The 22,104-nt window shown below is 44.1% G+C and overlaps 2 protein-coding genes across 7 annotated transcripts in view; one reads left to right on the top strand and one right to left on the bottom strand.

Annotated features, from left to right (window-relative positions):
* C2CD3 (C2 domain containing 3 centriole elongation regulator) overlaps window positions 1-1,256 on the bottom strand; it is a 54,409-nt gene extending 53,153 nt beyond the window's left edge. For all 5 annotated transcript variants that reach the window (XM_054056657.1, XM_054056655.1, XM_054056659.1 and 2 more), the window contains exons 1-2: window positions 1,158-1,256; window positions 834-1,076 (exon numbers count right to left, since the gene is read on the bottom strand). In XM_054056657.1, the coding sequence (XP_053912632.1) occupies window positions 834-1,076; window positions 1,158-1,212 (298 nt within the window). In that variant the 5' untranslated portion in view covers window positions 1,213-1,256. The remainder of the gene's footprint in view (window positions 1-833; window positions 1,077-1,157) is intronic.
* A 251-nt stretch (window positions 1,257-1,507) lies between these two features.
* The window catches only part of PPME1 (protein phosphatase methylesterase 1), a 36,459-nt gene continuing 15,862 nt past the window's right edge, over window positions 1,508-22,104 (top strand). The window contains exons 1-3 of one of the 2 annotated variants that reach the window (XM_054080688.1): window positions 1,508-1,718; window positions 17,265-17,359; window positions 20,481-20,572. In XM_054080688.1, coding sequence (XP_053936663.1) covers window positions 1,621-1,718; window positions 17,265-17,359; window positions 20,481-20,572 — 285 coding nt within the window. In that variant the 5' untranslated portion in view covers window positions 1,508-1,620. Of the gene's footprint in view, window positions 1,719-11,010; window positions 11,185-17,264; window positions 17,360-20,480; window positions 20,573-22,104 lie in introns of those variants that run through there. The other variant, XM_054080683.1, reaches the window with a different exon arrangement.

Below are 22,104 nucleotides of genomic sequence, written 5' to 3'. Positions count from 1 at the left end.
GGCTGAGATCAAAAGCCTCTCAAATCAGGAAAAGGACCTAAAAAGCCATAAGTGAAAACAGGACTGGGGTTACATGGCAGGTAACTAAGTCTTGAGCTTTTCACAGAATCATTAAAGTTGGAAAAGACCCTTAAGATCATCAAGTCCATTCGTAACCTAACACTGCCAAGTCCACCACTACACCATGTCCCTAAGTGCCACATCTACATGTCTTTTCAATACCTCCAGGGATGGTGACTCCACCACTTCCCTGGGCAGCCTGTTCCAGTGCTTGAAAACCCTTTTAGTGGAAAAATTCCTCCTAATATCCAACCTAAACTTCCTCTGGCCCAACTTGAGGCCACTTCCTCTTGTCTTAGCATCTGGGAGAAGAGACTGACCCTTATCTCACTACAACCTCTTTTCAGGTAGTTGTAGAGAGAGATAAGGTTACACCACAGCCTCTTTCTCTCCAGATTAAATAGCCCCAGTTCCCTCAGACGCTCCTCATAAGAGTTGTGCTCCAGACCCTTCACCAGCTTTGCCGCCCTTCTCCAGATGCACTGCAGCAGCTCGAAGTCCTCCTACTGAGAGGCCCAAAACTGGACACAGGATTCAAGGTGCGGCCTCACCACTGCAGAGTACAAGGGGACAATCACTTCCTTGGTCTTGCTGGCCACACCGTTTTTGATACAGGCCAAGATGCCATTGGCCTTCTGGGCCACCTGGGTCACTGCTCCCTCACGTTCAGTCACTGTCAACCAGCACTCCCAGGTCCCTTTTCCAGCTGGCAGCTTTCCAGCCGTTCTTCCCCAAGCCTGGAGCGCTGCTCGGGGCTGTCGAGGCGGCCGTACCTGCCAGGTAGGCAGCGAACCGGCGGGGTCCACAGCGCACGGCGTAGCGGGCGGCGGCGCCGGGTCCGGGCTGCAGGACGGTGCCCTCGGAGCTCTCTCCCCACCACCTCAGCCGGACGAGGGCGGCGCCGGGCGGCCTGGGGCCGGTCCACACGAGCCTGGAGACGGCGCAGCGGAGGAGGCAGCGCGGCGGGCCCTCCACAAGCGGCGGGAGGCTGCCGCGCCCCACCGCATCGCCGGCACCTGCAGGCACGAGAGGCGGTGTCAGCGACACGCGAGAGGAAGGGGCGATCCCCACGCTCCCACCCCCTTTCCCGGGCCCACCGGCCCTCCGCCGTGAGCCGCCCGCCGCCCGGGGCCTTCGCATCCCGCCCCGCATCCCGCCGCTCGGCAACGGGAGCGGGACGCGCCTCGGGACTACAACTCCCGTCATGCACCGCAAAACAACGCATCCCGACGGAGACGCGGACTACTTTTCCCATGAGGCCTCGGGAGGGAAGCTTCCCGGCGGCGCCGAGGGTAGGCGGCGCTTCCGGTGTGTAGTGACGTGAGGACTACATTTCCCATAAGGCCCGGGAGGAAAGCTACCCGGCGGCTCTGGGGAAGGGGACACTTCCGGCGCCGTGTGGCGGTGGGGACTACATTTCCCCTGAGGCCCCGGGAGCCACTTCCCGTGGTGCCGCGCGGCGGCGCTGTTGGAGGGGCCGCTTCCGGCGGGGCGGCGCGGTGCCGGGGCTGGTTCGGCTTGAGTGGTGCGACCGGCTGGGTTGGCGCCTCGTTCGTCGCCATGTCGGCCCTGGAGAAGCAGCTGCACTTGGGGCGCCTCCCGCCGCGGCCCCCGCTGCCCAGCGGCGGCGGCCAGTCCGGCTCCAAAATGCGCATGGGGTAGGTGGCGGGGCGGAATGGGAGTGAGGGCGGAATGGGAAGGAGGGCAGCAGTGGCGGGGGTTGGTGCGGGGACTCTCGGGCCTGGGGGCCTCACCGGCAGCCTTAGTGGGAGGCTCTTGAGGGAGGGTTGCTCCGTATTGGGAGGTCTGGAAGGAGGGAATGTTTGGTATTGGGGGGACCTGGAGGGAGAGGTGCTCGTTATTGGGGGGTCTGGAGGGAGAGGCCCTCGTTATTGAGGGGATCTGGAGGGAGAGGTGCTTGGTATTGGGGGATCTGGAGGGAGGGGGCTCGTTATTGGGGGCATCTGGAGGGAGAGCCCCTCGTTATTGGGGGAGTCTGGAGGGCCAGCTGCTCTTTATTGGGGGGTCTGGAGGGAGAGCTACTCTTTATTGGGGGGTCTGGAGGGAGAAGTGCTTGGTGTTGGGGATCTGGAGGGGAGGGGTCGTTGTCGAGGGATCTGGAGAGAGGGGGTGCTCGTTATTTGGGACCTGGAGAGAGGGGGTGCTCCTTATTGGGAGGTCTGGAGGGAGGGGGGCTTGTTATTGGGGGTCTGAGGGAGGGAGGCTCGTCGTTGGGCAATCTGGGGGGGAGGCCTCATCATTGGGGTGTCTAGCGGGAGGAGGTGCTCATTATTGGGGATCTGGAGGGAGGGAGTGCTCATTATTGGGGGATCTGGAAGGAGTAGAGTTTTTTGTGGGGTCTAGAGGGAGGGGGTGCTTGTCTTTTGGGAGGTCTGGAGAGAGGGGATGCTTGTTATTCAGGGGGTTAAGGGCAGGAGGTCGCCTTTGCTGAAAGGTTATAGAGGGGAGAGGGACTAGCCCTGTGTCGACAGGGATGGACTGATTATTGCTGGGAATGGTGGTGTTTACTGCTGTAGTGTTTGGGGTGCTGATGGCTGGAGGGGGACTGTCGGGGAGGGAACTTTGGGGACAGATGCTTGTTCCTGGGGGAGTTGGCAGGGAAAGGAAGAGAAGTGTGTGCCATTTTGCTGGGGGATTTAGGGCATGGGTATCTTTGGGGAGGGGTGCCAGCAGCCTGATGAAGGTGCCAGCAGCATGGTGGGTCTCCCTGGGTGGTGAGACGATGAGGGAGACCAGCTCACCCCTGGGCTGGCCCTGCTGAATGGCTCACCAGAGTCCCTGGAGAGCAACATCCAGATAGGGCTTCTCCAGCCCACCCCTTTCTGGCAAGGAGGCAGGCAAAGATGTTACTCTCGAAGAGTATTCTCAGTACTGGGAGAAAGTGGCTTATGCTGGAATTACTTCAGCAGCCCTTTTCTCAAATCCTTTCACTGTCTGTGTTTGAAGGGAGGGTCTGACGCATCGTGATCTATCTAGGTGGCACCTCCAAGTTGGTGAAAGCACGGCTTGGGGAAAGAGCTGTATTTAAATGTTATTATTTCTCAGCAGCAGACACTTGCGTGGAGCTGTATAGTCAGTGATCTCTGCCAAGTGACTTCAGTCCCTGCTTCAGGCGATGGTGATGTTTCATTTGGGATTGTCTGTTACAGTGCAACATAGAAGTCAGATCCTTCAAGAGTGAGAACATGTTTTGTAAAAAGAAGATTGACCAGTGTCTAGCTGTATGGATGGCAACTAAAATGGGCTGACTGGACATAAAGAACTTCAGCAAAAGCTTTATTCTGTAGCAATGAATCAGAGAAAGAATATGAGTTGCAAATGGAATGACTTTGAAGGGAATTTAGTGTTTTAATCTCCAGAGATGTGAGGGAGCAGCTCATCTTCCAAGCAGATACTTGGTTATGGTAAAAGGAGAGCAAGATGATCTTGCAACAGGGTTATGGCTAGGCTGTTGGGAGGGAAGTTGTAGTTGCAGAGTGAAGCAAAGGAAGCTGGCAATAATCACGGGGACTGGAGCTCAGGAGAGGTGTGGTTGCAGGATTCTGACCAGAAAGAACAGTTCAGCAGCCCTGTGCAAAAGTGCAGATTTAAGCAGAATGGTGGAAACATGGAGGTTGCATTAAGCCTAGAGATATGGCGTTTTCAGGGTTGTGTGACTTTTTGTATGTAGCTACTTGTTAAAGTACAAAATCTGAGGTCTTGATTGTGACAGAGACCAGGGGTTGATCCTCTGGAGGAATGCCAGCCTCTGTGTGAGAGCCAGCTTCTGTGAGGTCCAGGTGTGCTGTGCGATATGAAATGCTCTCTTTGCAGGATAAAAATATCCTACAACTCCTACAGGAAATCTCCTTTGCCTTGATGCATGAAATCAGAAAACTAAGAGAAATATTGAAAAAGGCAGCTACTCTGCTGTGACTGAAATAAAATTGTTTAGATGTTTATGGATGGGAAAGGACTATTTCCCCTTTCCTTTAAAGCATAGTTTTAAAACATGTATTTCACATTCTGTTATTTATGTATTATTTGGGTAGTTATAATACAATTGATGTAGTCACTATATGAACTAATACTAACAAATCTTCATCAAGTACTTATTTCTTCTAATATGAATTGTTTTAAAGCTAAGCTTCGTGTAAGTGTTCAATGCCATGGCTTGAAGGCTAAGCAAATCAAGTTGTATTTAAGGATTAATTTGTAGAAATAGGCATTGAGATTAGAAAGAACCAGTTTTGAATGATTTTCAGAGGGAGAGACTCACTCTCAGGACTGGTGTCTGCTCGCTTGTCTGAAACTAAGAGTTGAGACTGTGGGCTCTGTTTCCTAATGTGTTTAGCCATGGGGTTATAATAAGCAAGTCACCAAACCACTAGTTAACCTGTTTGTGTTGTAGAGAGGCTTGTATCTCACAGAAGTGTGCTGAAGGCTACATGGTACGTAGAAGGCTAGATTTGTTGTTAAAAATGTTATTTAATTATACTAGCTCTGTTCAGAATGGAGTTAACCAAGCAAACACTTATGCTGTACGAAATCTACCAAATGCAATTTTTCTGCTTTAGGTGAAGAAATAAAATTTTTATTTCTTCCTCTTGTTTTATCCTATTTAACTTAAGAGTCTCATTCCTTATGGTTATTTTGTGTGATTTTGAATGTACTTTATACTGGTTTCATGCATTGTAGACTTTGTCAGCACCTCATCTGATACCTCAGTGCATTCACCGGTGGCACTGTGAACAAATGCCACGACACTCAGCTTGTTCAATTAGGAATCTCTAGTTTAATAATAAATATAAACTTCCAACATTGGTCTTAAAATGGCCTTGAACAGGATGAAAATCAGTTTGCAATTTGTCTTGCTGCTGGTGTTAACTTCTCTCAGATGTTTCCTGAAGGCAGGTATTTCCATGGTAAAGAAAGTAAAATGTTAGTTTCCTGCAACATAGAGTGATCTGTGCTCTGCTGTGAGGCCTTAGAGTCAGCTAGAGGAGCTGATGTCTTCTCTTCTGCCTCCAATTGACTGTGTTCTTGCAAAGTGATGCCATGGAGTGGGAGGTATTTTCTGCGTCAGTGTTGTCATTCCTGAATATTCATCCTTGTGATTAGTTTTTATTAGAAAAATAGGCAAAAGTAAAGGCTATTAAGTTACTAACGTAATGAGGTGCTGACAAAATCCTCGTGTTGTTTGTTGCTTCACTTACTCATTGCACGTAAACAAACAATTTTCCAGGGATTTTTAAATGGGTTTTATGATGTGTGCCTGTGGGGTATTTTTGCAGTTCAGTAATATTTAGGCTCATGCAGTGCTCCTTAGTAGCAATCCTATACAGTAATTTATATAATGCTTCTCATCTTTGGAGGGTTTTTGAACACACTGCTAGGTAAATAAATATGAAAGGAAGTTTGTTTTCTGTTGTTCTATAATCAATTTGTAATCACATTATAGTTGCATGGCGTGGTTGTGGTTTTGGTTTACCACTCTGACATCAAGTAAATCCCTTTATGGGTGGTGTTCCATTGTGTGAGGGACTGTGCATCTGACATGAGAATGGCCTCATCTGGAAAGAATTGAGACTTACAGGTAGAAAGGAGGCAAGAAGTGGAATACAGAGACAGTGAAGTACAAGCAATGGTGAGGTAAAGCTATTGTGCTGTAGACACTTTTCTGGCTGTTATTGCAAAGGAGGGCTGGAAGGGAGATCTGGTAGGGTGGGGAGGTGGCTTATTTAAATAAGTATTGACTGTCCTTCCCATGTGGTTAGGGTGGTGCGTATGAAAGCTCCAGCATTTGTTTGAGGATGGAGTGTGGGCAATGGGTGCTGGTGTAGCAGAAGCTTTGGCTCAGATCTTTAGCTGACAAAATGCCAGGACTGCATGGGATTGAACTTGTCAACCAGTGTGTTTGTGTGTTTGTGTGTTTGTGTGTTTGTGTGTTTGTGTGTTTGTGTGTTTGTGTGTTTGTGTGTTTGTGTGTTTGTGTGTTTGTGTGTTTGTGTGTTTGTGTGTTTGTGTGTTTGTGTGTTTGTGTGTTTGTGTGTTTGTGTGTTTGTGTGTTTGTGTGTTTGTGTGTTTGTGTGTTTGTGTCACAAGCTCACAGGAGATAAGGGTGACTGGATGTTAGTGTTATCTAGACCCATAAGTCTGTAACCTCAGTACTTTATTCCTTTAACCTTTCTTCTTCCTCCAAGATCTCTGATTTGTCCTTGTCTTAAACTGTATTTTTACTTTTGGAGAGTAGTTCCCAGAACTGGCTGTGGAACTTCAACAGAGGCTTACACACCTCTGAACTGGAAAGAGTATTCCATCTTTGTTTGTAGATGAGATATTCATAACACCTCAGTTCTCCTGAGGGGTTTTGGTGGTGTGACTCTGCCCCTCAACTCAAGCTGTGGACTACAGTTATGCTGTGTGGCTGCGTTGTGTAAATTATTTCTACCTAGGCTTAATTTAGGCTTAGCTGAGTTTAGTCAAAGCAGGATGCAGCTCAATACAAATGACTACAAGGTTCTATAGTCAGGCCACCAAAAGAGAATGTGATTAATTACGCAGAGAAAAATGTGTGGCTTATAATGCTGGCAAATGTGCAAGCCTATACTGAAATAGTTCTTTAAATTTCAAACTTTTATAGGGAACAAAAATAATTAAACTTAGAGAAACATTTGTTTGCAGTGTTAAGCACCTTGTGTTTATAAATATGTTTTATTTCTACGCTTTGAATTGGTTGAATGGGAAGCAAGGCCATTAAAAAGAGTTTAAACTTAATATCCAACAGTGCTGGCAAGCTGATTTTTCCATGGCTAAATGCTTTGGTTTATAGGCACCCATCCTTTAACCAGCATGTTTGGCACTCATTTTTATTCTTTCTTTTTTTTTATCAACGAGGCAGGACATGTTAATGTGACTGTATGATGTGGTTGAAAGCAGATCATCGGAAGCAGCGGGCGGAGTAAATGGTATTGCTGTAGGAAAACAGAAAAATAATTTGCTGCAGCACTGAGATTTCTCAAGCCCCATCATCCTTGACTGGAAAGGCAAGTTACAGGGCAGGATGCTTTCTTCAAAACATTGTTTTCAAGCTTAGTCTGAGATTATTTAGTTGGAAAAGAAGCTTCTGCCACTATACGGAGGGCATCTTAACCAAAGTAAAGTCTTACATCTTTTTGGTAATACGCTGTTAAAAGGTTAATCCATGTTTCAGTATTTTGTAATAAGATGTCACCTATTACTGCATTGAAATAGGAGAAAATAGACTTTTTTTCTTTAGACTGATTTTTTTTTTTAGACTGATTTTTTTTTTTGCCATTTTCCTGTACGATCACTTCCTTATGTCTCTACTGGAGAGTCTCATTCAAGAAGTCAAAGGGGCCAAAGCAAATAACTGTGCTGTGCACGTGGGACTGTCACACAAGGCAAAGCACTCTGCTCCGTCCCTGTGAATCTTAGCTCTGCTGGCAGCTGCAACCTCTTCCATGCTTCCAGTTATATATCAAAGCAATGACTTGTGTGGAAATGCAAACAGCAGGAATGTTGAATCCTTGATTGTGTGGAATGCTGTTATTAATATTTAAGTAAAAGCGCTGAGTAGTTAAAATGGCTGCTGCAACATAGTTTTGAGTGGCTTTTGTGGTAGCACAAGATGTATGCTTAGAATTCCATCGTATTTTACAGCACATAGCATTGATTTCTGCTACCTTGCTTCCTCTAAATTGCAGCCCCCTCCTGCCTGCAGACACACGTGCGCATGCAGCGTTCCAGCAGTACCCGCCTTTGCTAGCGTAGCGCTCTCCTGCCTGTGTTTAAGTGCTCTCTGACAAAATTGTCCAACTGAATGGTGTTACCAAAAGACTGCTTTTAAAGGAAGATGATGCTTCTCTTCCGACTCAAGCAGTACTTGAAAATCACAGCACTGAGAGGAGCTTGTGGTTTGTATTTCAATGTCCATTTATTTTAAGGAGTAAGTGTGCCTAAAGTTATGTTTGAAATTGCCTGCAAATTGAAAGTGATTTGTTTGAATCACTTGCTTGAAATGGAAATAAAATCAAGCTTTGTAGTCAGGGCTCTTCAGGGAAATCAAATAATGGAGTTTGCAAAATAACTAGTGAGGCAAAAGGACGGAGACCCACAGCAGAAGCTTCTGACGTCTAATGCATGTGCTGTCTTATTTTGTGTTAAGTTTTTCACTGGTTGCTTGCAGAAGTGGCTTATTCAGAGTTGAAGATCCGTATGAGTTTGGAAACTGAAAGGTAATTTGCAGTTCGTTTCCAATATGTGAATAAAAATTATGTATGATATCCTAAGGTCTTTAAATTATCTGAAAAGGCTTGATTGGATCAGATCTGTATAACGCAATCATGACAATTTCAACTAATTTCTCCCTTTCTAATCCATCTTTTTTCATCTGAAACTTTATTAAAAAAGAAACATTTTATGTGTTCGGTATCTTGAAGGCAGAACTTCAAATATTGTTCTTGTCAATTTTTAGCGTTTTTAAATACAGCTTGTCAGCTATAGCAATTCTTGCACATAAATTATGTTTGCTTTGGTCAGGCTCAACTATGGTGCAAGAATTAAGTATCTTGATTGATGCATGGGATGTTCTTGAATTGTGTAAGTAGTTTAAAATATGGACTGCTGGTCAGCAAAAAATGGCATTTCTAAAAATGGTTCTCCCTGCTTGGTACAACCACAGTCTTTTTTCTTTTTAAGAAAGTACCTGAAAGAAAGCCTTTCTAAAAATTAGTGAGAGATTTGTTGAGCTGCGTGGGTTCCTGTTGCTCTGGAATCACTTGCAGTATGTGCACATTTTCAATACACGATGAAGACGACAAATGGCACAATAGGATAAAACCAGCTGTAGAGGGTCCCCAGGATTTTTTTTTGTGATTTCAGCTTAATATGCTGGCTGGGATGGAGTTTAGGGATCGTTCTAGAAAAGTTGTGATGCTGGATCCATTTCTGTTTTGGTCTACTGGATACGTTAAAAAGCAGTAATTAGTTCTGTCAGTTTAAATATTTGGTCAGCAAAATACTGCTTCAGCGTAAGAAGGTGCAAAATCACAGCTGCTGTTTATTGGCCTTGCTTCTAAATTTGAATGTGTCTTGATGTATCACTAAAAAAAGAAGCACTAGAAAAGTAACAAATCAAAGACTGTTTGAGCTGCGTGGGTTCCTGTTGCTCTGGAATCACTTGCAGTATGTGCACATTTTCAATACACGATGAAGACGACAAATGGCACAATAGGATAAAACCAGCTGTAGAGGGTCCCCAGGATTTTTTTTTGTGATTTCAGCTTAATATGCTGGCTGGGATGGAGTTTAGGGATCGTTCTAGAAAAGTTGTGATGCTGGATCCATTTCTGTTTTGGTCTACTGGATACGTTAAAAAGCAGTAATTAGTTCTGTCAGTTTAAATATTTGGTCAGCAAAATACTGCTTCAGCGTAAGAAGGTGCAAAATCACAGCTGCTGTTTATTGGCCTTGCTTCTAAATTTGAATGTGTCTTGATGTATCACTAAAAAAAGAAGCACTAGAAAAGTAACAAATCAAAGACTGTTTTAATTCTTCAGAGAAATTTCTCTGGAATCAGCCACAGCCCAGCCTCCTGTGGTCACCAGGTGTTGATTCTGTGTGTTTATTCTGTCCTTTTTGGGATTCACTAGTAAAGGGGAGATCATTTATATTTTCCCGAGCATTGTTTGGAGGCAAGTATTTTGCTTCAAGTAACAATTTGCATGTATTTGAATTTGGAGATGACTGTAGGTTTTAATTCCCAGCTCCTCTTTACTTTCTGCTGCCAGTTCCCCATGATGGTTTGAGTTGGAAGAGGACCTTAAAGATCATCCGGTTCCACCCTCCCTGCCATGGGCAGGGACACCTTCCACTGGATCAGGTAGCTCAAAGCCTCATCCAACCTGGCCTTGAACAACGCCAGGGATGGGGCATCCACTGCTTCTCTGGGCAACTTGCTCCACCCTTACAGTAAGGTGTTCACCACCCTTACAGTAAAGAATTTCTTCCTAATATCTAATCTAAATCTCCCCTCTTTCAGTTTAAAACTGTTACCTTTCATCCTATCACTGCAATCCCTGATAAAGAGCCTCTCACTGGCTTTCCTATGGCTCCCCTTAAGTACTGAAACACTGATGTAAGATTGCCCCAGAGCCTTGCCTTCTCTAGGCTAAACAAAGCCAACTCTGTCACTCTGTCTTCTCATATTGGAGGTGCTCCAGCCCTCGAATCGTCTTCATGGCGTTCTCTGGACTCGCTGCAAGAGATCTATGTCCTTGTGCTGAGGACTCCAGAACTGAATGCAGTACTCCAGGTGAGGTCTCATGACAGCAGACTAGAGAGATAGTCATCTCCCTTGACCTGCTGGTCACACTTTTGTTGATGCAGCCCAGGATATGGTTGGCTTTCTGGGCTGCAAGCACACACTGCTGGGTCGTTTTGAGCTTCTCATCCACCAGCACGCCCAAGTCCTTCTCTTTAGGGCTGCTCTCAATCCATTCTCATTTGTGCTTGAGGTTGTCCTGGCCCAGGTGTAGGACAGGACCTTGCACTTGGTCTTGTTGAACTTCATGAGGTTTGCACAGGCCCATATTTCAAGCCTGTCAGGGTCCCTCTGGATGGCAACTGCACCACACGGCTTGGTGGTGTTGGCAAACTTGTTGAGGGTACACTCAATCCCATTGCGAAAAAGATGTTAGACAACACTGGTCTCAGTACTGACCCCTGAGGAACGCTGCTCAGCACCGGTCTCCATTTGGACATTGAGCTGTTGACCACAACTCTTTGAGCGGGACCATACAGCTAATTCCTTATCCACTGTGAGTGGTGCATCTATCACATCCACATCTCTTCTGTTTTATAGAGACCAGAAAGTCCTGTGGGACCGCATCAAATGCTTTGCACAAGTCCAGGTGGATGATATTGGTTACTCTTCCCTTCTCCACCAATGTTGTAGCCCCATTGTAGAAGGCCAGCAAATTTGTCGGGCGTGGTTTGCCGTTAGTGAAGATATGCTGGCTGTCACCAGTCACCTCCTTATACTCCATGTGCCTCGGCAGAGTTTCCAGGAGGACCTACTCCATGATCTTGCCAGGCGCAGAGGTAAGACTGCTCGGCCTGTAGTTCTCAGAGTTTTCCTTTTTCCCTTTTTTAAAAATGGTAGTTGTTCCCAGATATTTCATATATGATGCACAACTCCTAACAGTTTCTCTGGAGGCGTTGACTCTTGTCAAGCTGAATTTCAAGTATTCGCTCTGCCACTAAATGAAACAGTATGGCAAGAAGTAGAGTGGTAAGTTCCTGGGGAAGGGCTGAGCTCTGATTTTGTGGGTTCCTTTTGCAGTCCATGAGATAATTCTCCATGAATCTGTCTTGGTATTAGCATCTTCCTGTGTCTTGCATGAAAATTCTAGCAGTAGTCCTTGCATTGGACCATTGTTGTCAGGCATGGTGTTGGAAGGAGATAAAAAATACTCCTTGAGTCTGTTGATTATGCCTGTGTTGGTTTTCTTAGTTGTTTCTATTTCCCATTCAGTTGTACCCAAGCAAAGTAGAAAGCTGACCAATCTAATCTCACTTTTGCTTAGGAATTATGGATGGCTTTTGTGAAACTGAGAAAAAGTTTAACCATTTCAGTCAATAGTTGCTTCACAATTTCTGATCACAGTAATTTGATTAGGCCAGCCCTATGTGGGTTTACTGGAAGGAACAGTTTGTCTCCTTTCTGCTACTTGTCTTCATCTTCTCCTTTGTGCTGTGTTTGGGTGGTCTCACAGCAGGGAACAGATCTGGCTGAAAGATCAGAGCAGTCGCAGTTGTCCCATCTCTGGAAACATTCAAGTCTGGGTTGGACACAGCTCTGAGCAACCCGCTTTAGTTGAAGATGTCCCTGCTTGTGGCAAGGGGATTTGGACTAGATAAAAGTCCCTTCCAACCCAAACCATTCTCTGAGTTTATGAAAACTATTTTCAGCACAGGGAGTGGTTAAGTCTGGAGGAATGGGGAAGGGAGGAGATATGTTCTTCTCTAGCCTTCCAGGTTTACTGTGCATTACAGTTGCTGTGTATCAGTGCTGTCAGTAACAAGAGGGTCACCTTTTCTGTTTGCTAGTTCCAGCAGAAAATGCTGCCTCAGGTCAGCCTAAGAGACTTGAGATTGATACCAAGTTCTCCAGGTTATCTGATCTCATGAAGACATCTGCGTGAGAAAACAAACTAAAAATCCCCTTCAGTTTGATACCAAGTTCTCCAGGTTATCTGATCTCATGAAGACATCTGCGTGAGAAAACAAACTAAAAATCCCCTTCAGTTTGAGCAACTGAAATTAGTAAAGGGTTAAACTAAGTTAACTTCCTCCTCCACCACCCACCCCACGTCTGTCCTGGTGCATTTAACCAGGCTGGGCTCTGTAAAGCTTCTCAACTGTATGCTCTGTTTTCCAGTCTTGATTATTTCTGCACCTCTTTCAATCCTCTTAAGTTATATCTTTAAATTATTGATCCAGCTGCAGGTATAGTATTCCAGACATGGTGGCACCAGCACCTTGTGTGCAGTAGTACAGTCTGTGCTTCGAGTTGAGGCTGTCCTTAGATGCCCGAGAATCACACCATGACTGGGGTCACCGTGCTCTCACTTTGGTGTATGCAGTCAGCTGATGAACCACCAGTTTTATGGAAACTGTGCTTTGCAGGGCCGCGTGCCCCTTCTTATTAATGTGAATTTTTTGCCTTATTCCTGGGTGAGTGACTTGAGTTTTTTAGTCTTGAGGTCTATTCTTCATCTGTCAGAAGGGGACAATGCCGAGTTCTTCTAGGTCTGCTCTTGTCCATGCAGGATTAATGAACGTTGGTTGTGTGGCTTGGTCACACCATTGGTAGCTGACTTTGGTTAGTGCTGGGCTTGGCATGCCCTCTGTGCTCACAGGTAGAAACTACAACATGGGGTTTGCTATTTGTGGCAGAAGCTGAGCCCAATGTTATCAGCGGCAGCTCAAGCTGCTTCACGTTGTTGCTGCTTGGGCTTGTGCAACTCTGAGAAGTTAATTTCTTGCTCTTTGTGATGATTAATTGATTCTAGCTATCCCAGACTTGTGCTACTGATGATTCATGTGATTCATGTCTCTTTTACAGAATAGGGGTTTAATGGCCTTGCAGTAGTCACAGGCTGTGTTCCCTTGCCTTCTGTAATAGCAACTGTCCTTGCTGTATCACCTGACGTAATACGATTTATCAGCAGGTTGCTCTGGGATTTACCTATGTTCTCCCTCCACTTACAAGCTTTCTGGTCTTGCAGTAAAGGGGAGGTTTCCAGGGAGTTCCTGCTGTTTACCAGATTTATGGATTATTTTGGAAGTGGTGTAGCTAGGCAGGTGATGATATCTGCTAATCACCTGGAATTACTCAGGACAATCAAATTTAAAACCAGCCTTAACGCGCTGTGGAAAACTGACTGCTTCGAAATGCTGCGTTTTAAAAGAGTAATGACGTTTGTTGTCACTAACTGCACATCCATCCTATTCAAAAACTGGAGAAGGGAAATCATCTGAGCCGTAGGCAGTTCTCTCCATCTCCAAAAAGAACCAGAAATGGAGAGCGAGTGTGATCAGGGCTGGGATTTCTTCCAGGCAAGGAGACAACAGAGTAAGACTCTCAATGTGAAAAATATATGGCCTAGGCAAGGAAAATATGACACATATGTATATAGTCGTTAATATTGTAAAAAACAGGCAATAGTTATGGTAGTGTGGTCTTAGAAGCAAACAGAATGACTTTGCTCAAAGCCTGTTTAAATCTTGGCACTGTTGTCACAGATGATGTGGAAGTAGATCTGGCTGGAAGTGACCCATAGTTTGTGACAAGTTAATGGAAACTGCCCTCCCTTAATGCAACACAGTGCTGAGGCTGCAGCCTCTGGAGATCCCCATCCTGCTTATAGTGAAAATTTGGAGGTCACACCCTGTTTCCTACTTAACCCTTTCCAGAGCACTTGCTGTGCTGGCATCTCAGTGACATGTTACAGAGCTGGATGGACCTTTGCTGTCTTCTCATACCGATTCTTGTGGTCCTAGGAAATAAACCAATTGTAGGTCGGATAGCTTGAAGATCTTGTCTGTAATACAAATTTGCTGTATTTCATACCAGATTCTTGCTTATGAAATTTGGCATTAGCTGTTCTTGAATCTTGACCTCCACTGGGAGTTTTTGTGTTTATTTTTTCCTAGTAGGATGTTATATCAGTGTCACAGCAAATGTTGCCTCCTTCCTTGGATAGTTGGACACCTATGCAGGTGTGTTTGGTTCTTCCTAATATTATGACAACCTTGTCTTGATCTTGTATTGCTCTGTTCTTCCTGATCTACAGCAAAAAGCTAACGTTTGAGTGTGATATTTTTTTCTTTACTCAGAGAATGAGATTAAGCTGAGGCAGTAGCAGAGATGAATATTTTCTGGATTTACGTGGGTGTGTATGACACTTTATTTAATTGAAATTTGACAAGAGCAATACTGCATGAGCATGTGGACCCTTCAGGGGGTGGTTGTTTTATGTTTCATATTCTGGAAATATCAGAAGAAACAGGAGTTTTGTTTCTACAGAATTGAAAAGCTGCTTTGTCTGTTCCTTTCTTCAGGAAGCCAAGAATTCAGGAAAAACTTCCTTCTGCAGAGGAGTTATTTCTTCTGTAAAGGTCTTTCACCCACTGCACCTATGCTCTATTTTAATATTCTGTGCTGATTGCCTCCTCCAGAAGAGCTGAAGTGCAAAAAGCCTGTTAAAATGGTATACTGTTACTCATCCTGTGTACTGGGCTCGGATCTAGCCTAATTATGTCAGTGCCAAAATTAAGCACTACTCTTTTAGCCTTACTGAGTGAATATCAGCCTGAGAAACAGATTTTGCATCAACTGAGTCATCAGGAAAATTTTGATTGCGGAGCCTTTTGTTAGTAATGGGGATACAAGGATAGGGCACAGCTGCACCTTTTGATGGAAGTGAAAAAATAAATTGATTTGTCAACTGTGCACCTTTGAGAGTCCTGATTTATACGATGTCCACAGAACAGGACTTCTCCATTCACCCAGTAATTTATGGGAATTGAATTGCCTGAGGTGTTGGATGCACCCTGACATTAGTACTAAGGAGCAGCTAATTTAAGGCATAATTTGTTGCAGTGCTTTGTGATGTACCTGTCAACAAACTGTGGCAGAAATTAGCCTTATTATAAAGAGGATATGAGTCTCTCTGCTTATGGGGAATAAAGACTGTGATTCACCTTTGGGTAATGTGTTACTGGGAAAGCCAGGCTTTATTTTACCTCCTCAGTTCAGGAATTACTCCCTGAGCATTTAGGTATTGTGGCAGCAAGATGCTGGCTTGTTTTAAAGGAGGAAACCTCTCCAGGTAGGAGTAGTTACTAGACACGAAGCAGTCCACAGGTAGCACCAATGTCCAAATCTTTTATCACACCAAGTCTTCTTTTAACAGAATAGTTTTGATTTGCCTCCAAAGCACCTTCTCTCCCCCTGGTGTCCACTGTTATGATTTTCTTGCCTATGCAGTGCTTGTTCATCAGTATTTGGCAAACAATACAACAGAAAAAGAAACCTTGCTTCTAGGCAGTAGCTTTCTAGTTTGTACTGGATAGAACTGGGCATTGAGAAGTCACCAGTGATTGGAACACATTTGGCCTGATTTTACTATCCTGGGGTATTTTTTTTTCCAATGGTGTTAAAGCAGCATTTCTGTATGTGTAGATCATGACTTCTAAAGGAATTAAAGCAACATGGGAATAAGTGCAAAGCCTGGAGCAAACTGGAGGCTGAAAGCCTGTTCTCATGTGGCATCTGTGTTGTGTAGTCTTGTTATGATCCTGAATTTAAAATGCATCTTTTAAAGATCACACTTTTTAATTTTTAAGAACTTTAGCCTTTTGGGCTCACTACATTTTACTTGCATTGCTGGACTTGGTGGCATCCTTCCTAACAAAATGTTTTTATAGGATATTTTCAGAATCACAGACAGTTGCGTGCATAGCTCTAAAAACATGGAGGAAGGCAGCTTGAGGAGTATTTATTGATCTTTAAGGAACATGAGAACAGTGTCGCAATATGTTTAAATGGTGCAGGATAGCTATGAAAGCATATACAGATTAAATTTGTCTTGTTCTTTTCCATCACGGTCCTGATGTTGTCCTACACACAGTATTTAAATCTGTATTTAGGTCTATTTACAAATATGTTAAAGTTTTAACCATTGCAATAAATTCCAGGAGACTTGAGCTGTTATTAAAACTTGTTGCTGTTAGCTTAAACCTAATAGATTTTATTTATTCTGCTCCCCAGAGTGTTTCTAAGTTCCTTTTATATACCCCAGTGTTCCGTTCTCTCTATAATGTTTCTACCAGCCACTCAGCCATCAGGACAGGTTGACTTTCTGTTTGAATTATATTCCTTCCAAAAATTAGAGGAGATATCTGTGAAGGTTGTAATCTCTTGACAAGTAGTACCGGGTAAATTAGTAGTAACTTGGTAAATAGCTGCCACTCTGCTTTTCAGTACTGGGATGTCAAGGTGACTTCTTTTTTTCAATTATGATTCATGGGCTGAGTCATAAAATTAGGATGGCTTCCTGTGTGCCAGGCGTTGGAGTGTTCCTGGTCATGTCGGTATCAGGCTTGCTTTAAGGCTAGAGCAAGACCATTAAATACAAAGGTATTAATGACTTTTGACTCTTGACTTTTGAAGCACCTGATCTGTGGGTTATTGCAAATTGGAAGATTGTGCTGGCACAGTACAAGTATTGCCCTGTTGTTGTTCTTTTCCCTTTCCTTAGGTCTTTGTAGTCTTAAGTTGCTATTGTTCTTTTCTTCTTGGTATTGCTTTACAAGGAAAACATTTCTCTCTCTCTTTGTATCACCACTGGTTTTCCTTTGCATTGTTTTAATATCCACAATAGGAGTAACAATTAAGGGAGGGGAAAGGGAAATTTCCTTACTGACTGTAACATTGCTAATATCGTAGTAGTGTGGGAATTTCACTAATGCTGCTTTTGTTTCCTGTCCTCAGCTGCTGTGTAACACCAGTGTATTCTCTTCACTGTATGTAATGATGCCCATACACCGATTCATGTGAAAGATTTAAAAAATACCTCTTACTGATTTTTTTTTTTTCTGTTTTTGTCCTGCAGCCCTGGAAGAAAGCGTGATTTTTCACCAGTGCTTTGGAGCCAGTACTTTGAATCTATGGAGGATGTTGTGGTAGAAAATGAAACTGGCAAGGATATATCCTTTTTTCCGGACTGAACTTTTTTTATTCTTGGTGACTGGAGCAGTATCGTGTGTCATTGAGTTTGTTTGGGTTCTCTTCAACTTTTTTGTGTATTTCTTCTCATCTTCCATTTTTCTTTTGTAGGGATCAGTATGAATAGCCAGAGCTGTCCTTTCTAAGCTGACAGTTAAGCTGTACCTAGCAAGGTCAGTTCCTGGCATTGCTTCTTTACTAATCATTGATTTTAGAAAGTGTTTCCAACAGTTCAATAACATTTTGCAGGGAAGTACTCGTCAGTTCCCATTGTTTAAACCACACCAGGATCAAAGCTGTTTTTTGATGTCTTATTAACAGCAGGTAGTTAACTGGCAATTGATGAACTGTATCTACAGAATCACTATCAGCAGTACAACAGATAAACCTCAACACTAAGCACATGGTAATAAATACTTGTGAATTTCTAAACGCCTTTCTGCAGCTCATCCCAGAAAGTTCTGTTCCTGCACAGACAGAAACAAACGTGTGCATGGTTGTTGTTTGCATTTCCAAGAAGTGTGGGTTAAAAGAGCACACAGTCTCTTCTGGGGCTGCAGGATCTCCTTATTGTGCCCATCTCCTGTAAGAGATGTGAGTGCTACCCATGCTGCTCCCAATAATGCAAATGACACTGAGAAAACACCACATGAGGTCACGTATACACAGCCAGGGTGCGGGTCCTTGCTTGTTGCACCCCAAATTGTCAGTCCAGTAGTTGGTGTGCAGACAAGGAAGCTTCTCCTCGCCAAGGTGGAGGCCATCAAGGCCAAGTGGTGCCATCAAGGAGTCATCTGGCAGTGTCAAACCTTGTTTTGACTGCTCCCGTTTCCCTCTTCAAGATCTCTGCACCCTTTGCAGATGTTCATGTTGCTTTTATACTTCTTTTCATAGAATCATAGAGTAGTTTGGGTTGGAAAGGACCTTAAAGCCCATCCAATCGCAACCCCTCTACCATGGGCAGGGACATGTCCCACTAGATCAGGTCGCCCAAGGTGCCACCTCCAGGGAGGGGGCATCCACAGCTTTCCTGGGCAACCTGCGCCAGTGCCTCATCACCATCATAGTGAAGAAATTCTTCCTAATGTCTAATCTAAATCCCACCTTCCAATTTAAAGCCATTCTCCCTTGTCCTATCACTCAATGCCGTTGTAAAAAGTCCTTCCCCATCTTTCTTGTAGACCCCCTTCAGGTACTGGAAGGCTGCTATGAGGTGTCCCCAGAGCCTTCTTTTCTCCAGGCTGAACAACCTCAGCTCTGTCAGCCTCTCCTCATAGCAGAGGTGTTCCAGCCCTCTGATCACCTTTGTAGCCCTCCTCTGGACCCATTCCAACAGTTGCATATCCTTCTTATGTTGAGGATTCTAGAACTGGACACAATACTCCAAGGTGGGGTCTCATGAGAGTGGAGTAGAGGGGCAAAATAATCTCCCTTGACCTGCTGGCCATGCTCCTTTTGATGCAGACCAGGATACGGTTGGCCTTCTGGGCTTTCAGTTCCCTGGTCCTGCCAGCCACATCTTCTGATACAAACAAAGATGCCGTTGGCCTTCTTGGCCACCTGGGCGCACTGCTGACTCGTATTCAGCTGCCTGTCGACCAACACCCCGAGGTCCTTCTCTGCCAGGCACCTTTCCAGCCACTCTTCCCCAAGCCTATAGCTCTGAGCAGGGTTATTGTGTTCCACATGCTGGACTTGGCGCTTGGCTTTGTTGAACCTTATACTGCTGGTCTCAGCCCCTCTAATCTAGCCTGTTCAGATCTTTCTGTAGAGCCTCCCCACCCTCAAGCACATTGACACTTCTGCCTGTTGTCATCTGCAAACTTGCTGATGGTGCACTCAATCCCTTCATCCAGGTTGTTAATAAAGATGTTGAACAGGACTGGATCCTGCACTGAGCCCTGGGGACACCGCTGGTGACTGGCTTCCAGCTGGAGTTAACTCCTTTTACCACCATTCTTTGGGCATGGCCATCCAGCCAGTTTTTTTACCTAGCAGAGGGTGCACCTGTCCAGACTAGTGGCAGCGAGTTTCTCAAGCAGAATACTGTGTGAAACAGTGTCAAAGGCTTTACTAAAGTCATGTACGCTATATCCAAAGCCTTTTCCTCATCCATTAAGTGGGTATTTATTATGTTACGTCTGACCTTTAAGAGAAGCTTGAGCTCCTGTGTGCTGGGGACAGAGTTGTGCTATGGAAGCAATACAGTTAATGAAATTGGTGCCCACTGTTCTGCCTCAGCTACCTGTTACTGCTCCATCAGATCCCTCTGGGTGAACAAACCCCAGGTGATTAAATTATTTAAGCTGACACAGCTCTTTGTAATGGCAGTTGTGGAAGGAGCACCTGCATGAGTTGTTTGCAACCAGCAGATCTAAAGGACACTACAGTATTCAGCAGAAAAATGACAAACAGCCTCATCAGTGACTGCAGCTAGCACGGTTAGATTCAGAGGAGTGCTTTGTCTACCCCAAGAACCAAAGGAGTACAGCAGAAGGAGGTCAAGTGACTTATCTCATCTATTGGTCACGGTTTCAGGCACTGAACACAGATTGCACAACTCTCAATTCTGTCCCTTTCTCTAAGTGACGTTGGTTTTAGTGATAGTTAAGCTAGTATTTCTTTATCTAAATATGTACACTAGGGACTTTAGCTACACTAGTGAAACGTGTTTGCTTTGTATGTTCCAGAGAGTAATTACATTGCCTTAAAAATACTGTTTACTGGCTTATGTGACATTTTTCCTTGGAAATGATGAAAAAATACACCAAAACAAAATCACATGCTCTGAAGTGCATGCTGATCATGATTTCATTTTTCTTTTAGTTGTTCAATTCACTATTGTGCACAGGGGGAAAAGGGTGTTGGGCAGGAGATGTGTGGATTGCAGGGGGAAGGAGACCTGGGCATCAGGAAAACAACTCTTGAAGCTCAAATAAAGTGGATTAAGTTTTGTCCACGTTATGCTTGCACATGCCTGTTGATCAGAGAAGGACATGAGGCCTTGAGTACACATGGCTAGAAAATAAAACTGCTATTGGGTATTGCAGGCTCCAAAATAGATTGGAAGGAACCCTATGTAATATCCTTAACTGTTCATACACTTTTCGAATTTACAAAAGCGGATTGGAGGGGCCCGTCTTACTGCTGTTACACGGTGGAGGCCATTCTGCTCTTTCCTGGGCTGTATTTACTGTAAGTAAGCTGCTGCTTTATAGACGTGTATATGTATGCAAATGTAGCTGTCTGAGTGTGGAAGGCAACTAGCGATTCAGGTTAAGCACAGGAAAATCAATTCAGAAAACTGATTATTTCCTGGTCTGCACCTGATTCAAGTTTTCTAAATATTTAATTGTCAGTGTGTATATTAAATAGACAAAGCACATGCAAAGGTTTATCATCTAGGTTTTAATTATCAACAGTAATCGAAAATACATCTGCCAAATAGCTTGCATGTTTTAATGAAGTGCCAAGACACTTCTCATCATAGCATATCCATTCTTTTCCAGAAGGCTGCTTTTTCATGGCTACCAGTGAAAGTTCAACATCTTTATCTCATCATAACAATGTTATCTTTTCATGATTGAGGTCCTGTTTGACTTGTTGAGAAATCTGTTTGTTGCTTAGGGAACTCAGTGAATCATGCACTGAGGTGTCAGTAGGAGTGAGTATGGGGACTGACCAAACCAAAATTCCTCTCTCCCATCCCTTCCCCTTAAAAAGCGACGGGAGTTAAGGAAAGCAAAATCGCTTGCATTGTGCGATTTTTATGGGAGCTTTTAAATCCAGAAACTTTTGGATCTGTCCAGTGCCCTTAACAGAAAGAGACTATAGGATGACTTTCATGGAAGTGTGACTGGACAGACAAAGTCTCTATGCCTTTGGTTGTGTTACATTTGTTACCTTTGAGCAGTTATTTAGCTATAGACCACTTAGAATTTAAGCAGCGATTCAAATGAGTGACAAGAATGAACGTTTTACAAGAGTCATTACCAACTGCTCTCGAATTCTCCACATGACTACTATTAAGTAATCCTGATGGTGTAATCATAAACCATCTCATGTTATGATGAGACGTATTAGATAAGTTCTTTGCCAGCTGTGCTGTAATTTTAGTATTGATTGGTAGTTTTACACCTAACAGTTCATTTGTAATTGTAGCTGACCTAAAGGCTGGTGCAGATATGAGTCTTCTAAAACTGTTCAACTTCATCTTAAGTCTGTCTTACTAAATCTTGTAGTTACTCGCTTGTACCTTACTGGTTGCCTGGATAGACAGATGTTTTTTCCTGTGCAAGCTTAGTGTCTGTTATGGTAGACAAGTGCCTTAAGCAGATGTAGGGAGGGTCACTGCTTTTAACTGGAGGCAGAGGTGTGAAATGATGTTTTCTGAGTTAGGGAAGGGGTGTCTGACAAGACACTTCCACCATTCCTAGAGCTCTTCTTTTCCAATAGCAACACCAATACCATTTTTACATTTAAAAATCTCCAGAGTAGAGTTTAGGGGAGTGATTGCAGTTATAACACTGTACCTAACAGTTACTGGCTTTTCACGTTACTGTTAGCAATTAACAAAGTTAGATCCACACAGATTTACACCTTGCACTTGAAACTGCATCTGGAGAAAGAAACTGCCACAACAATTAGCTCATGCTTTTGTGTGTCTGCTGTAGAGTTATTTCCATTGTGCATTTTGAAATGAAAGTTTGTCCCAAGCAATCAAGCGT

Source organism: Cuculus canorus, chromosome 1, assembly GCF_017976375.1.
Source record: "Cuculus canorus isolate bCucCan1 chromosome 1, bCucCan1.pri, whole genome shotgun sequence".
Classification (NCBI taxonomy): Eukaryota; Metazoa; Chordata; class Aves; order Cuculiformes; family Cuculidae; genus Cuculus; species Cuculus canorus.
Note: the sequence above shows the minus strand (reverse complement) of the source record. Positions and strands in the feature narration are given on the sequence as shown.